At 38.0% G+C, this 14,414-nt stretch overlaps 1 protein-coding gene across 2 annotated transcripts in view; it reads left to right on the top strand.

Moving 5' to 3' along the window:
• The window catches only part of eml6 (EMAP like 6), a 55,925-nt gene that overhangs the window by 27,525 nt on the left and 13,986 nt on the right, over positions 1–14,414 (top strand). The window contains exons 15-33 of one of the 2 annotated variants that reach the window (XM_053513797.1): positions 616–802; positions 887–992; positions 1,102–1,195; positions 1,283–1,383; positions 3,434–3,636; positions 3,734–3,845; positions 5,113–5,240; positions 6,817–6,958; positions 7,061–7,213; positions 7,295–7,426; positions 8,150–8,238; positions 9,153–9,320; positions 9,415–9,616; positions 9,852–9,978; positions 10,088–10,166; positions 11,585–11,714; positions 13,050–13,148; positions 13,382–13,402; positions 13,856–14,029. In XM_053513797.1, the coding sequence (XP_053369772.1) occupies positions 616–802; positions 887–992; positions 1,102–1,195; positions 1,283–1,383; positions 3,434–3,636; positions 3,734–3,845; positions 5,113–5,240; positions 6,817–6,958; positions 7,061–7,213; positions 7,295–7,426; positions 8,150–8,238; positions 9,153–9,320; positions 9,415–9,616; positions 9,852–9,978; positions 10,088–10,166; positions 11,585–11,714; positions 13,050–13,148; positions 13,382–13,402; positions 13,856–14,029 (2,447 nt within the window). The remainder of the gene's footprint in view (positions 1–615; positions 803–886; positions 993–1,101; positions 1,196–1,282; positions 1,384–3,433; positions 3,637–3,733; positions 3,846–5,112; positions 5,241–6,816; positions 6,959–7,060; positions 7,214–7,294; positions 7,427–8,149; positions 8,239–9,152; positions 9,321–9,414; positions 9,617–9,851; positions 9,979–10,087; positions 10,167–11,584; positions 11,715–13,049; positions 13,149–13,381; positions 13,403–13,855; positions 14,030–14,414) is intronic. The other variant, XM_053513798.1, reaches the window with a different exon arrangement.

Genomic DNA, 14,414 nt, shown 5'->3' with positions numbered 1-14,414 from the left:
CTCTGTTAGTGTATTTTAGCGATAAAAAAGAAAGATAATAAAAATAGAAAGAACATATAGCATATAACATATAAATAGTTGATGCATTTAAGACACTTTTTATAGTGAAAACACTATGATATTATCTAGTACTGTGGTGTAGTATGGTATATTTTAAACACAATCTCCAGATATTGAACTATTTCACTTATTCCAATTTATAAATCGAACTTTGTCTTGAGGGTTTAATTGCATGTTTGATATCACAGTTTTTATATTGCGATTTGTTCTTTAGTAATAAATAGGGGTAGGATAGTAACTCAATTTTATACTAAATACATGAGCTGGGTGGTGTGTGTCCCAGAGAATACTTTGTGCTTTTTAGCTGCAGTGTTGTGTGTGTATAATAATTGATAGTCATAAAGTGTGTTGAGAGGTATAAAGGTTGCACCTCTCAACATACTTTATGTACTCCATCAGATAGCAAATCAAGTACAGAACTAGAACTAAAGCCACTCTCACAAAAACATTTGATGGCAGTTGTCCTTATAACATCATACCTAAAATTGTTTTATCCCTTTTTTATGATTGTCTCAAAAACTTCATTCTCTCTCTCTCTCCCTCTCTCATGTAAAGGTATAGAGGTTGCGACTGCAGGAACAATCTGTTCTACACGCAGGCCGGGGAGGTGGTGTATCACATAGCCGCCGTAGCCGTGGTCTATAACAGACAGCAGCACAGCCAGCGCTTTTACCTCGGTCATGACGATGACATCCTCAGCCTCACCGCACATCCGCTAAAGGATTACGTAGCCACAGGGCAGGTTCGTCTCAGTTAACTACAACGCTCGCTCATCTCTGACTGCTCTTCTTAACTTACTCTAACTATGTCGTGTATTCACGCCCAGGTGGGCAGAGACCCAGCCATCCACGTTTGGGACGTTCAAACGCTGAAATGTTTGTCTTTGCTGAGAGGGCAGCACCAGAAAGGAGTATGTGCTCTGGAGTTCACGGGTGAGGGACCGCTTTCATTAATACACACTACGTAAAACATTTACTGTGATTAAATGTTATGTAGATATATTTCGGTTATGGTGAGGCGTACAGTATGTATTTATTTTAGCGGATGGAAAGAGCCTGGTGTCTGTGGGCATCGATGAAGGTCATTGCATAGTGATATGGGACTGGAAGAAGGGCGAGAAACTGGCCAAGGCAAAGTAGGAACCCCTGAGCACTACGAAAATACAAAATAAGCTAAGTGTAAAATGATTAAAAATAAAGCGCTGTTGTTTTTTATTGTGTAGGGGACACAAAGACAAGATCTTTGTGGTGAAGGGCAATCCATTCCGTATGGACAAGCTGGTCACAGTGGGCGTGAAGCATATAAAGTTCTGGCAGCACACAGGTACAGTACTGATTACAAGCCAAAAGGTGGTGTTTATTACAGATGTGTACAGGAGGTCCATAGTTTCTGCAGTCAGATCTGCAATCTGATATAATATTAACCTTTGATTAATCTGGATATGTTCATAGGCAGTTAGTTATGGTTTATAATAAGTGTTTTTTTTTCTATTGATCTTTAAAACTGGAGCTCTCAAAGCTATAAAATACAGTGGAACCTTGGATTACAAGCATAATTCGTTCCGGAAGCAGACTCGTAAAATCAAAAACACTCGTAAATCAAAGCACATTTCCCCATAAGAAATAATGGAAACTGTAATTATTCATTTCCCAGCCCCCCAAAAAATAAATACATAAAAATAATTAATATAAAGTTAAAGTAAAACAAATTAACCTGCACTTTACCTTTTAAAAGAAGTGAAAATAAATTCCGACAGATAAGTGTTTCCATTTATGCGCCCAGGCGCTGTGTGTGTGTGTGTGTGTGATTTTGCGTATGTGTGTGAAGTAGGAGGAGCCCCCTTCCATAGTGGTTATAAGCATGAGTGTACACACAAAACAGTGTGTACTGTTTTATACAAAAAAAAATATAATGTGTTTTACACACACACACGTGGTCACAGTGTTATAGTAAACAGTAGACACGTGCACGGATTTTGAATATATCAGTGAGAGATGCACACTAAGACCGAGCAGGGGAGACGATTATCCACAATTCCGCAGCGCAAGAGAGAGAAAAAACGTTGGCTCAGTTGTGATCACGTGATGCTCGGCATCAAAACAAGAAGCGCATGTATGATACAGTACATGATACTTGGTACTCGTAAACCAGGACTTGTTTGTTTTCCAAGTTTAAATTTATTAAAAATCTTTGTTCGTCTTGCGGAACACTCACAAACCGCGTTACTCGCAATCCGAGGTTTTACTTTAACACATATGGAATTATGTAACTAAGTAACAACAACAACAACAGTCAGTTGTTACTGTATTTCAAGACACAGGTCAGCTATTCTGGAATTCTGGTCAGCTATTCAGTTTTTGCAAGAACAGTATTGTGTCAAGTGCATTTGCAAAACCCATCAAGCCCCATGATGAAACTGTCTCTCATGAAGACCTTTCCAGGAAAGCAAGACCAAAACTGACCTCTGCTGCAGAGGAAAAGTTTATTAAGAGTTACCAGCCTCAGACATCACCAATTAACAAATAGCACCTCAGATTAGAGCCAGTATAAAGACTCTAGCTCAGCTATTCTAGCTCAGATATATCAGTTCAGGAATGAACAAAACTCTTGTAATAAATATCAGCATGACTCTGATTACCTGCAATTAACTCTGGCTATATCGCAGCTAATATTCAGTAATATAGCACTCTGTCCCATGCAATATTGCTTAACCTAAATATAAAATTGGTATCACTTTTAACTACAAATAATAGACTAAATATTGGGTAAGAATATTGTTATAGAAATAACATCTAATTACAAGTGCTTTGTGTGCTACTCACTAATTATTATGCAATTTACATACAACATGATAAAAGGACAATTATAAACAATTGTCTTCAAATATTTAAAATTGTAAGGATAAAGACTGATAAAATAGAGATCGTATGCGGCCCCAGCTAAAGTAGGATGTTACATCCGAAAAATAAACACGTTATATTTAACAAAGGGCATGTTAGCAATAAAATATTTTCTAGTTGATGTTGTAAAGCCCACCTTTTCTCGAGCTGCAGCCTGATTGGTCAGCACCAAATAAACATATAAAGTGACATCATACTTGACAACAATCTATGCGTTTCTAACATTTTACAATCTTGAAAGACCTGCTCTGATTTTAAAAAGTGGCTGCTAGTGGTTGAGAAAAACAGTGTTATTGTTAGTGGTATCTTTATTTCTCTTGTGATGTCACTTCATATATGAAATTGCTATGAAATTAATTTATCATCGTTGAAAATAATGAATGTAACATTTTGTTGCACTTTGGAGGAGTATTAATATGGATTGGACTCTTATAAATAATGCAGGCTTATAAATGACAACTTCCTTTACCCAGGTGGTGGACTGACATTTAGGAGAGGAATTTTTGGCAACCTGGGCAAGCAGGAGACCATGATGTCAGCGTGCTACGGGCGCTCCGAGGACCTGGTCTTTTCAGGAGCCACCACGGGCGACGTTTACATTTGGAAAGACATTACACTGATAAAAACTCTAAAAGCCCATGATGGCCCTGTGTTCGCCATGTGCTCATTGGACAAGGTACTGATCCAGGTTTTCACACATCATTAGCGTCCAGAAAGGAGTAAATGTTCTAGGGCATGAAAATGTTAATGATTTTGACTGACTCTCTTTGAAGGGCTTTGTAACAGGAGGGAAGGATGGGATTGTGGAGCTTTGGGATGATATGTTCGAGAGGTGTTTGAAGACCTACGCCATCAAGAGGGCTGCACTATCGCCGTCATCTAAAGGTCCTGTTTATACTGTATCTGCAGTTATGCTACATGGGGTTGCATGAATTTCTGATGATATGAATTTTCATGGTAAAATGACCTGTTATTTATGGTCAGATGTATACTGTAGTCTGGTTATCACTTATGAACAACTCAATCTCGATGAGTACCTCAGCCCAACAAAATTCGAAGTTCGTCCACACTATTACCAAAAAGTCACCCTTTTTCCACTTTAAAAAGCAATTAAATAACTGACTCTTATGGGTTGGCATAAATTGGTCTGCCTTCAAGTAGTAATGGACCTTAACTCTCTTTACTCCTCAAGATTATTCCCTGCTACATTTATGCCTCCAGAGTGTTTTGCCAGCTTTTCCCAGCGTGTCACTAGTGCTTAGAATGAAAAGAAAGTGTGCTCAGTACATCAGAACCATGATTGGACAAATACGTGCATCAAGTCTGAAACACTGGCCTCCCAGGAACTCCTTTAATGGCCCAAACATTTGGAAATGGCTTGGAATTTGAATGGAGCAATAACTCCCTGCCAAGGTCCTGTAATATGCAAGTGGTGTTGGCAATTGATTGTGTGTATAGTTCTCACAGACAGATGTGTCTCGTCCACAAATTGATAACAAGTTATATTCAATAAATAAATAAATAAAATTGAAAGGATCAGGTGTTACACTCACCGAAGGTTTACCGGAATTACTGCAGTGAGCAGTGGGATCATCATTCACGGATATACAGCCTCTTTTTTGCACCATTTTATTGCAGCTAAGAGTCCCATAGCCGTGTTGTGCTTGAAGTCTTTTTGTTAATTGGTTTTACGCCTCCATGCACAAGAAATTTTAGCAAAATTCCCGGTTTGATTTGAAATTCTCTTGGACATCGTCTGCATATTGACCAGGATAATGTACATTATCTGTGGGTATTTCTCCCCCTCTGGACACTTCATATATTTTAATCAGAATAAACAGAAAAGATAAAATGTAGGATTAAAAATATTTAATTTCTGTTACCATTCCTTCTTGGATGCATGTTTTCTTTTTAAACATGTCAGAAATGACCTTTAAAGAAGAGCAAAGCAAAGAGCACCTTTCTTTTTTAGTCATTTCAGTATTTTAAAGGAATAATGTGCTGCATCATATTCTGTGTTCTGGGCCACATTTGGTACAATTCTAAATTTTATTCTCATAAAGGTGTCTGCAGACTGACTGGAAAGAAGCTATGTGTAATAGGGTAATGATGTGTTGTTTGTGTGTGTGTGTGTGTGTGTGTGTGTGTGCAGGCCTGCTGCTAGAGGATAACCCCTCAATCCGAGCCATCACCCTGGGTCACGGTCATATTCTTGTGGGCACCAAGAACGGCGAAATCCTGGAGATCGACAAGAGCGGCCCGATGACTCTACTGGTTCAGGTCTGTAAGTGTGAAGAATGGACCAGATTTTAACCTGCAATTTAATTAAATTGTTCTAATAACATTTAGTGGACAAAAAGGTGAGTTTTTAAAAATGTAACCAATATCATGGCTTAAACAAGAGTCAAACAAGTATAGAGTGTATAAACTCGAATAGACCAGGGTAAAAACCAGACAGTGCTCAAGAACTCAGTCGGTGACCATAAACTAGACTGGAGGACTTTAACTTGTTTACTCGGCCGACTGTTTACAGGTGTTAGGTGTGTCAGGGTTGTTTCCTATGTTTTCTTATATATATATATATATATATATATATATATATATATATTAGTGCTGTCAATCGATTAAAAAAAATTAACTAATTAATCGCACAATTTTTTGCAATTAATCGCGATTAATCACAATTAAAACACTGAAACTTTTTGGATATGTAAATGTAAATAATTAATGTAAACTCAAGACAATGAAACTATTTAAATTCAAATATGATTGTTTATTGGAATTTTTGTTTAACTTGTAACACAGATTTTCTCATGTAAACAATATACCTGCAATAAACCATCAATATTCTCCAAATTAACTGTTGGCTTGAAAGCCATATTTATTACAGAAATAAAAACACAGGTATGTGCCATTTGTGTCATTTGAATTTCAAAACAATCAATGCAATTTACATTGGCGAGGCCCTGTAAAGATTGTTTCAGTGGGGTGTTTTGCTTTTAAGTGATATGTCAAAGACGAATTACTTCTCTGGTATTTAAATTCGGCTTTGCAAAATGTACAGATTACTTTTGTTTTATCCACAGAACCATCCGGCAGAGTTTTATACTGAAACTTTCCGTCTAAAAGTCCTTTCTTGGTCTTATCCATACTTCTTTGCACGTTGAACACACGTCGGCCACAACAGGAAATAAAAAAAACTGCAACCGCGTTAATTGCGTTAATTTTTTTTAATGCGTTAAATATTTTAAATTAATCGCATGCGTTAACGCACTAATTTTGACAGCACTAATATATATATATATATATATAAAGAGAGAGAGAGAGAAATAGTATGATGCATATTTGATTAATATAAAATGAACAACTTTATCATAATATTATCATTATATTATCGTATATATCAATATAAAACGTATAAATAGACGTAGCAATACATTTTGTATTGAAATATTTAAGTATTATTACGTTTTTCTTTTCCTGAAGTGTGTATACATTGAACTGTATATTCATCTTTACTGCCACATTCCTACTGTATATAAGGATTTAATGTCTAAAAAAAATATTGTTTTTCTTTGCTTTTTTTCGGCTTCAACTATTTGAATATACAGGACAAATCTTTACAGGTTCTGTTAATAGTAATTAAAAATTACAAATTTAAGTTAATTAAATTCACTTTAAACACTACTTTTTAAACAAAGTTGTTAAAGTATACATAATTTATGGGTTCATACCAGCATTTGATATTCATGCTGGTATAAAATAAGCCCTAAATGGATTACTGAACTTATTTAAAATTAGTTGTTTAAAGTGTGTGTGTGTGTGTGTGTGTGTGTGTGTGTGTGGTGGCACATAGGGCCATATGGAGGGTGAGGTATGGGGTCTTGCTGCTCACCCCTTGCTGCCTATTTGTGCCACTGTGAGTGAAGACAAAACACTGCGCATCTGGGAGCTTTCTGCTAACCATCGAATGGTGGCAGTCCGCAAACTTAAAAAAGGTTCTTCACTACTCACTTCTACCCTTTAATCATCTGCTTTCGAATGTATTCCAGTGTCTTGAAGCTTTCACACAGCGTGATGACTCACTTTTGTGTGCTCAGGTGGTAGATGCTGTGCCTTCTCCCCTGACGGGAAAGCCTTAGCAGTGGGTCTGAATGACGGCAGCTTCCTGGTAGTGAATGCAGACACTCTGGAGGACATGGTGACCTTTCACCACAGAAAGGAGATCATTTCTGACCTTAAGTTCTCACAAGGTAATATCTGCAGAGATAGCTAACTAAATTATACGAAGAAATATGAAGACAATCCTAATAAATATGCATGCATCTTTATAGATGCTGGGAAGTACCTAGCTGTGGCCTCTCATGATTCATTTGTGGACATCTACAATGTACTGACCAGTAAACGAGTGGGTATTTGTAAAGGAGCGACCAGCTACGTCACCCACATCGACTGGGACACTCGTGGTAAAGCATCTTCCAGAGAACTGTAAAATATAAACTGGAGACACTAGGGACTTCTTTCATCACTGTAAAAAGTGATGTCTTAGCAAGTAACAATATCTTGAATATCGGCAAATTTTGTAATATAGATTACAACAAAACAAATATAGGGTTCTTAAACCTATTTCTAGACAATTGTCATTTTTAAGCATTGGATTTCATGTTCTATTGGCAGATAATTTTGCTATTTTTAAGCACGTTTTTAAGCAAAATTATCTGGCAATAGGACAAGATGGTTATATTTTAAAATGAGTAAAATTGTCTATAAATGACTATAATAACCTTAATTAGTTTTCTTATATTAAGAAACTTTATATACAGTAAATTTTACTAGATTCTATATACTTTACCTGTTATAATATCAGTGACGAATGTTAAATGAGAAAGATTTTCACCATAATAAATGATTACACCATTTATTTTCTTGGCATGTCTTTAAACTCCATTCATTATTAGGCTTAAATCTAACTCTTCCTGTGTTTGAGCTGTACGATTAGAAACAGCAATGTATTAGAATGGTTGCATTACCTGCGTTTTCTCCGTAAATTAGACACAGCTATCTAAACTGCCCAAGCTAACTTATTTTATCCAATTAAATTATCTAAACTATCTAACTTATTTATCCAATTAAACAGCCATGTGGTTTAAAATTAAATAATTACCTTTTTTTTTTATATCTGACTGCAGGTAAATTGCTGCAAGTAAACACTGGTGCCAAAGAGCAGTTATTTTTTGAAGCTCCTCGTGGACGAAGACAGAACATCTCCACTGCCGAGGTACAGAATATATACCAATGAGCCACCCGTGTAATATTTAGTAGGTCCCTTCTTTTGGCAACAAAACGGCGATGTGTTGTGGGTTCTGACTCCATCCTATTGGAATGAACAATATTTTTTTTTCAGCAATTGAGCTACGGATGCTCTCATGTTTACCTTAAGGAGAGACAAAGAGACTACCATAATTCATCGATTTTTCTTCCTTGGAGCACTTTTGGTAGGTCCTGAACACTGCAGGACCACAAGAGCTGTGGTTTGGAGTTGCTTTGACCCAGTCCTCTATCCATCAGAATTTGTCATAGTAGATACAGTTAGAATATCACAATGGCACCTGGAGGTTGTTGGATATATATCAGGAAGCAAATGAACTGTTTTTTTCTGAAGGTAACTTGGAAAATACAGTAGGCACGTACTAGAATTTGAGTGACTTTGACAAGGGCCAAATTGTGATCTAGACTGGGTCAGAGAGGCCAGACGGAAGCCACTCCTTAGTAAAAGGCACATGGCAGCCCGCCTGGAGTTTGGCAAAAGGCACCTGAAGGACTCTCAGACCATGAGAAACAAAATTCTCAGGTCTGATGAGAAACCCTTGCCACTCTACCATATAGGCCTGATTGGCTGATTGCTGCAGAGATGGTTGTCCTTCTGAAAGCTTCTCCTCTCTCCACAGAGGACCTCTGGAGCGACCATTAGGTTCTTGGTCACCTCCCTGACTAAGGCCCTTCTCTCTTTTTTCATGTTGTCATTATAGGGTGTTGTGTGTAGAATTCTGAAATTTATTTAGAATAACGCTGTGACATAACAAAATGTTGAAAAAGTGATGCACTGTGAATACTTTCCGGATGCACTGTATATAATAAGAATTGGAAATTTGTCCTCATTCCAATGTATAACCTGCATGTGCATTTGTGTAGTTTGAGAAGATGGAATGGGCCACATGGACTTCTGTTCTCGGCACGACATGTGAGGGAATCTGGCCTACCCTTAGCTTCGTCAATGCCTCTTCACTTACCAAAGACAGGAAGTTGCTGGCAACAGGAGATGACTTCGGTTTCATCAAACTCTTTAGCTTTCCCTGTAAGGTAAAGTACAAACGCCTAGAGGTTGTATCCACATACATGTTAAAAATGCAACATTGCTTACTGAACAGTAAACTGTTGTATCCAATTCCTGTAGGGTCAGTTTGCCAAGTTTAAAAAGTATGTAGGCCACAGTGCCAACGTGACCAATGTTAGGTGGTCAAATGATGACACTACGCTGCTGTCAGTGGGTGGGGCTGATACTGCTCTGATGATCTGGGCAAGAGAGGGGATTGGACCACGAGAGAGTAAAGCTGTGGACAGCGAGGAATCTGATGACGACCCAGAGGAAGATGGAGGTATCGTTGCATGCATGTGAGCTGAAAAACAGCTGGCAAATTTTATGCATTGTGATTTAAAAAATATTAGTAATAATAACATATCATACAATAACAACATAACACTGTAGTGGAAACACTAACATTAGCACAAGGAGGTTATGTTACATATTGTGGACTGTAATTTGTAGCATCTTAGTGTCGCCACTTGTTTATCAAAAAAAAAAAAAAAGATTTTGCATGTCTGATTGATCAGGATATGACAGCGACGTGTCCCGAGAAAAAAACATGGACTACACGACGAAAATCTACGCCGCCAGCATCAGAGAGATGATGGGTGTTAAGCCACACCAACAGCAAAAGGAAATTCCAGTGGATGAGAGGTAATGTTTAGAGATAAATCTCAGCTCATTTATTTAATCGCCTCCATTAGAGCTTTTATCTACAGTAGCCAAAATAGCTAACGACCCTCTCTCAATCACCGTGCTGTAGGCCGCCCGTAAGCAGAGCAGCACCCCTTCCGGAGAAACTGGTAAAGAATAACATCACTAAGAAGAAGAAACTAGTGGAGGTTTGTAAATTTTTATTGCCTTTTATCCATCCATCCATCCATCCATCCATTTAGGAACCTCTGTAGTGCAACTAGGGACCGTGGAGGCCAGTGGTGATTGATATCGTTGTATTTATTTCCATTTTATGACCATGGTGGTCAACACTCACACGCATTCATACACTAGCCAAATCTGCATGTTTGGACTGTACGAGGAAACCCACCAAGCACGAAGAGAACATGGAATCGAACCTTCACCCTGAGCCACTAAGCCACTAAGCCACCGTGCTGCTTTATAGAGTATTAACTGAGCTAATCCTTAGCACATGGGGCAAAAACAATTACCATGGCCGTTTTTTGCCCTTGGAAATAAATTGGAAATAAATAAAATTTATTTGATAGACTGTCCGTATTTTATGAAGACACCTTCGAGGTGAACTAAAACTTTTATAATCCATGATCTATTATCTGTTCACAAAAATGCTTTCAGAACTCTGGTTTAAGCTAGCTGGCGAGCTTGAGCTAATCGTAGACATTAAAGACTTATTTATAAATGTGCGTAATATTTTCCACCAACGCTCCCCTGATACCGTATCTCAAACGAGCTCACACGATTTTCGAATTTAACTTGTTTATACATCATATCCATGCATTTTAGATAACCTGACAACTTCTGAACGAATCTTGAAGCCATACACTAAACTTTCATAATCTTTTCTGCTAACATGCTACAGCTAATTACAATGATATAAGCTGCCCTTAAAGTCAATCATAACGGCTTATAATTTAGAGCTAAGCTTATTGTTACTAGCCTAACCTGATATCACAGAATTTATTTTAAAGACATGTTTGCATACATACTAGCAAGTTATCTCAATAATACAGGATACAGTAGAGGGTTTCTGTGGGAATTGTTTTAAATTCTAAATGTGCATAATCTTTATTTATAATCTTTATTATTTTTTTAAGTACTATTTATCAATGGTAACATCTTATTGTTAAGGTTGGCAAGCTAGCTTGCGTCATCTAACTTCAAGGAATGTGCTTGTCAACCCGTTCACCTCATTTACATGTTTATACTGTTCACTGTTAAGCTATAGATATCTGGCTTAGCATTAGCTTACCTGACAGGAACTCAAATGTTTATAATCTTTACCACACACATAAGCAGAGTAAATAACATAAGGCCATAATGCTATCTGGCTAGCTAACAGGAGTCACCCTGATGAACAAGAAGCTAGAGCTAGCTTATTATTTACTGTATAACCTTTGCAAATGCTTTTTGATTGAAACACTCTTTAATAAGTTCCAAGAAAACCTCATTACTAACCTTAAAATGTAGTTAGACTATCAATAAATGTTTACTAATAGTTATATTAGTATATTAGTATATTTTTTTTGTATTTGTTTTGTATATTTGTATGTGTGTGAACGTTTAGGAGCTGGGGCTCGACCACGTTTTTGGATACAGAGGCTTTGACTGTCGTAACAATCTGCACTACCTCAATGATGGAGCCGACATCATCTTCCACACAGCTGCTGCAGCTGTAATCCAGAACCTCTCTGCTGGTACTGAACCATTCATCTTTAAAACCTTCCATGCAATACTTTATCATGTGTTATAACAGCTCTAAAGCACTTATCTTCTTTACATGTACGTTTTTAAGTATAGATATGGGCATCATATCAGTTTGACAGCACAGTGGCTTAGTAGTTTGCGCTGTGGCCCCGCACCCTCGGGTTTGATTCCTGCCTTGGGTCTGTGTGCATGGTGTTTGCATGTTCTCCCGTGCTTGGCGGGTTTTCTCCAGATACTCCAGTTTCCTCCCACATTCCAAAGACATGCAGATTAGGCTAATTGGCATCCACAAATTGCCCTGTAGTGTGTAAATGTGTGTGTAAACGTTGACCGGAGGTCCTATTATGGTCGTAAAATAGTAATACAATACAATGGTAATCACACTGGCCTCCACGGTCTCTAGTTGGACTATAGACGTTCCTAGATGAATAGATGGATCATACCAGATTGGATGGCAAAACACACACCTGCTTGCATAAACCCATGCTGACCCCTGGTGGACTCCCAGAAAAGTGCAGCACTAATTTACGGTCCTGTGGCCATCCTTCAAATTTCAATAGCATTTAAGATGGTAAAGACGCAACCTGTTTTTTGTTTTAAAATGCTGACTAGCATTGGAAAATACCTAGTAATCTGTACGATGAGGAGCGTTCAAGTCAAACCAGGACCATGCAGAATTTTTGCAAAATAACAAAACACATTTATGAGGGTAAAAACTACCTTTATTCCCTTTTAAACACCGGCCTAAACGTGTGGAGATGGCTTGGAGCAAGGTTAGAACTGTATGGGGTGGTGTTGGTGAATGATTGTGTTTATAGTTCCTACAAACAGATCTGTCTCTTTCACAAGTTGGTCAAAAGTTATTCATCAGTTTTCAAGGATTAGGCGTTCCATTTACTAAATATTCATGGGGACGAATGCAGTGAGCTCGAGCCACCTTTCACTGACGTACGGCCTTTTTCAAAACGATGAATTATTCAAATGTTTTACTTTGGCTAAGAGCATCATCACCGTACTGTGCTTCTGTAAATGGCAATCAGTTTTATACCTTCACTCATACGTCTACAGACAATTTACAAATTTCATAGCAAGTCCCGGTTTGACTTGAACACCCCTGGAACTTTTCTCAATTATTTATTAAAGTAATATCCAGGATATTTGCAATGGAAATGTGCAGACACACCAGACATCGTGGATAAGAAAGAAAGACCTCTGCTTTAGACATTACACCCATCACTGAAGTACATGACAGACTGTTTCCCTGAGGAATGACTCTTGCTTATTATTGCATAATCCATGTTCCATTCTCTCTGGTTCTCCAACAGGCACGCAGAGTTTTTACCTCGAGCACACAGATGATATCCTGTGCCTCACTGTCAATCAACACCCCAAATATCAAAACGTTATTGCCACGGGTCAGATTGGTACGTTTTTCTTTTAATCGGATTCATGTGTCTATTAAAAAAAAAAAGAACATTTATGTATGTATGGCTGCTGTTACAGTCATTATCATTCGCTTTCGATGACATTTGCACAAGTTTGCTTTTATACTTTTGCTGATTTTGTTTAACCTGCCTCATTCCTGATGCCCCTACTCATTGCTTCTTTTTTTTCTTTGGTCACATTCTCATTCGCTCACCTACACCTCACCAATCAGGCGAGATCACTGATCTGCCAGGTAAGGCACCGGACCTGCAGATGTCCTTGCTGTCTTTCAGCTGAAAAAAGCTCCTGTGTGTGTGTGTTGTGCTCTTTCTGTATACCTAGCCTGCTTCTGCAATATGTTTCCTAACCTTAAGGCTTGAGGAATCTCTCATTCCTTATATATTTCTAATGTTTTAAAAAGCGAAGGCTGTGTGTCTTCCAGCTGTTTACATCAGTCTGTGTTTATTTCGCCTTGCCCTTAAGCCCAGTCATGCTGTGTTTCATGTTTTTCGCTGTAAGTCCAATTTTACCTTCCGTTACTGTGCCGCAATCCCTCCAGAGTAACTCATACATTGTTTACAGCTCCTCCAGTACCTCCAGAGGAGCTTTCTGAAATTCACAGGGATTTTAATTTAGCATAAAATAAGGAAATTAAACACTTGGGGGTGTGCCACCATAGGAGAATAATGTTTACCTGTGTGTGTAGGCCTAGCTCCCTCCATCCATGTGTGGGACGCGATGAGTAAGCAGACCCTCTCAGTGCTGCGCTGCTCTCATACTAAAGGAATCGGATACGTCAACTTCAGTGCCACTGGCAAGCTGCTGCTATCTCTAGGAGTGGATCCAGAGCACACCATCACCGTGTGGCGCTGGCAGGAAGGTATGCTTGTGCCTGATATTGAAAAAACTTTAACACGATAAGATATGTTTTCGTTCGCAGCACAAAATTTCATAGGTTCACTTCTTCTTAAACAAGCATTAACATATAATTCTCCAAAAGGTCAATATATTTTTTCCTCTGTTTTCATTTTTATTTGTTGTTCTTTATTTGTGATGGCTAAAGCCTGCATTCAGACTTTCTCATAACAGGTTTAGAAATTATGATGTTATGGGATGACGGTGAATATTAAATACAGCGCCTGGCCAAAAATTTGTCACCCTTTGGATTTACATAAAGAAATCCTTAACAGCTTTTAAATGGATACGTACTGCAGTGATTTATACATGTTATTCAATTAAATTCAATTCAATTTTATTTATATAGT

This window comes from Clarias gariepinus, chromosome 15 (genome assembly GCF_024256425.1).
Source record: "Clarias gariepinus isolate MV-2021 ecotype Netherlands chromosome 15, CGAR_prim_01v2, whole genome shotgun sequence".
NCBI lineage: Eukaryota > Metazoa > Chordata > Actinopteri > Siluriformes > Clariidae > Clarias > Clarias gariepinus.
This window is presented reverse-complemented; position numbering and strand designations above follow the sequence as displayed.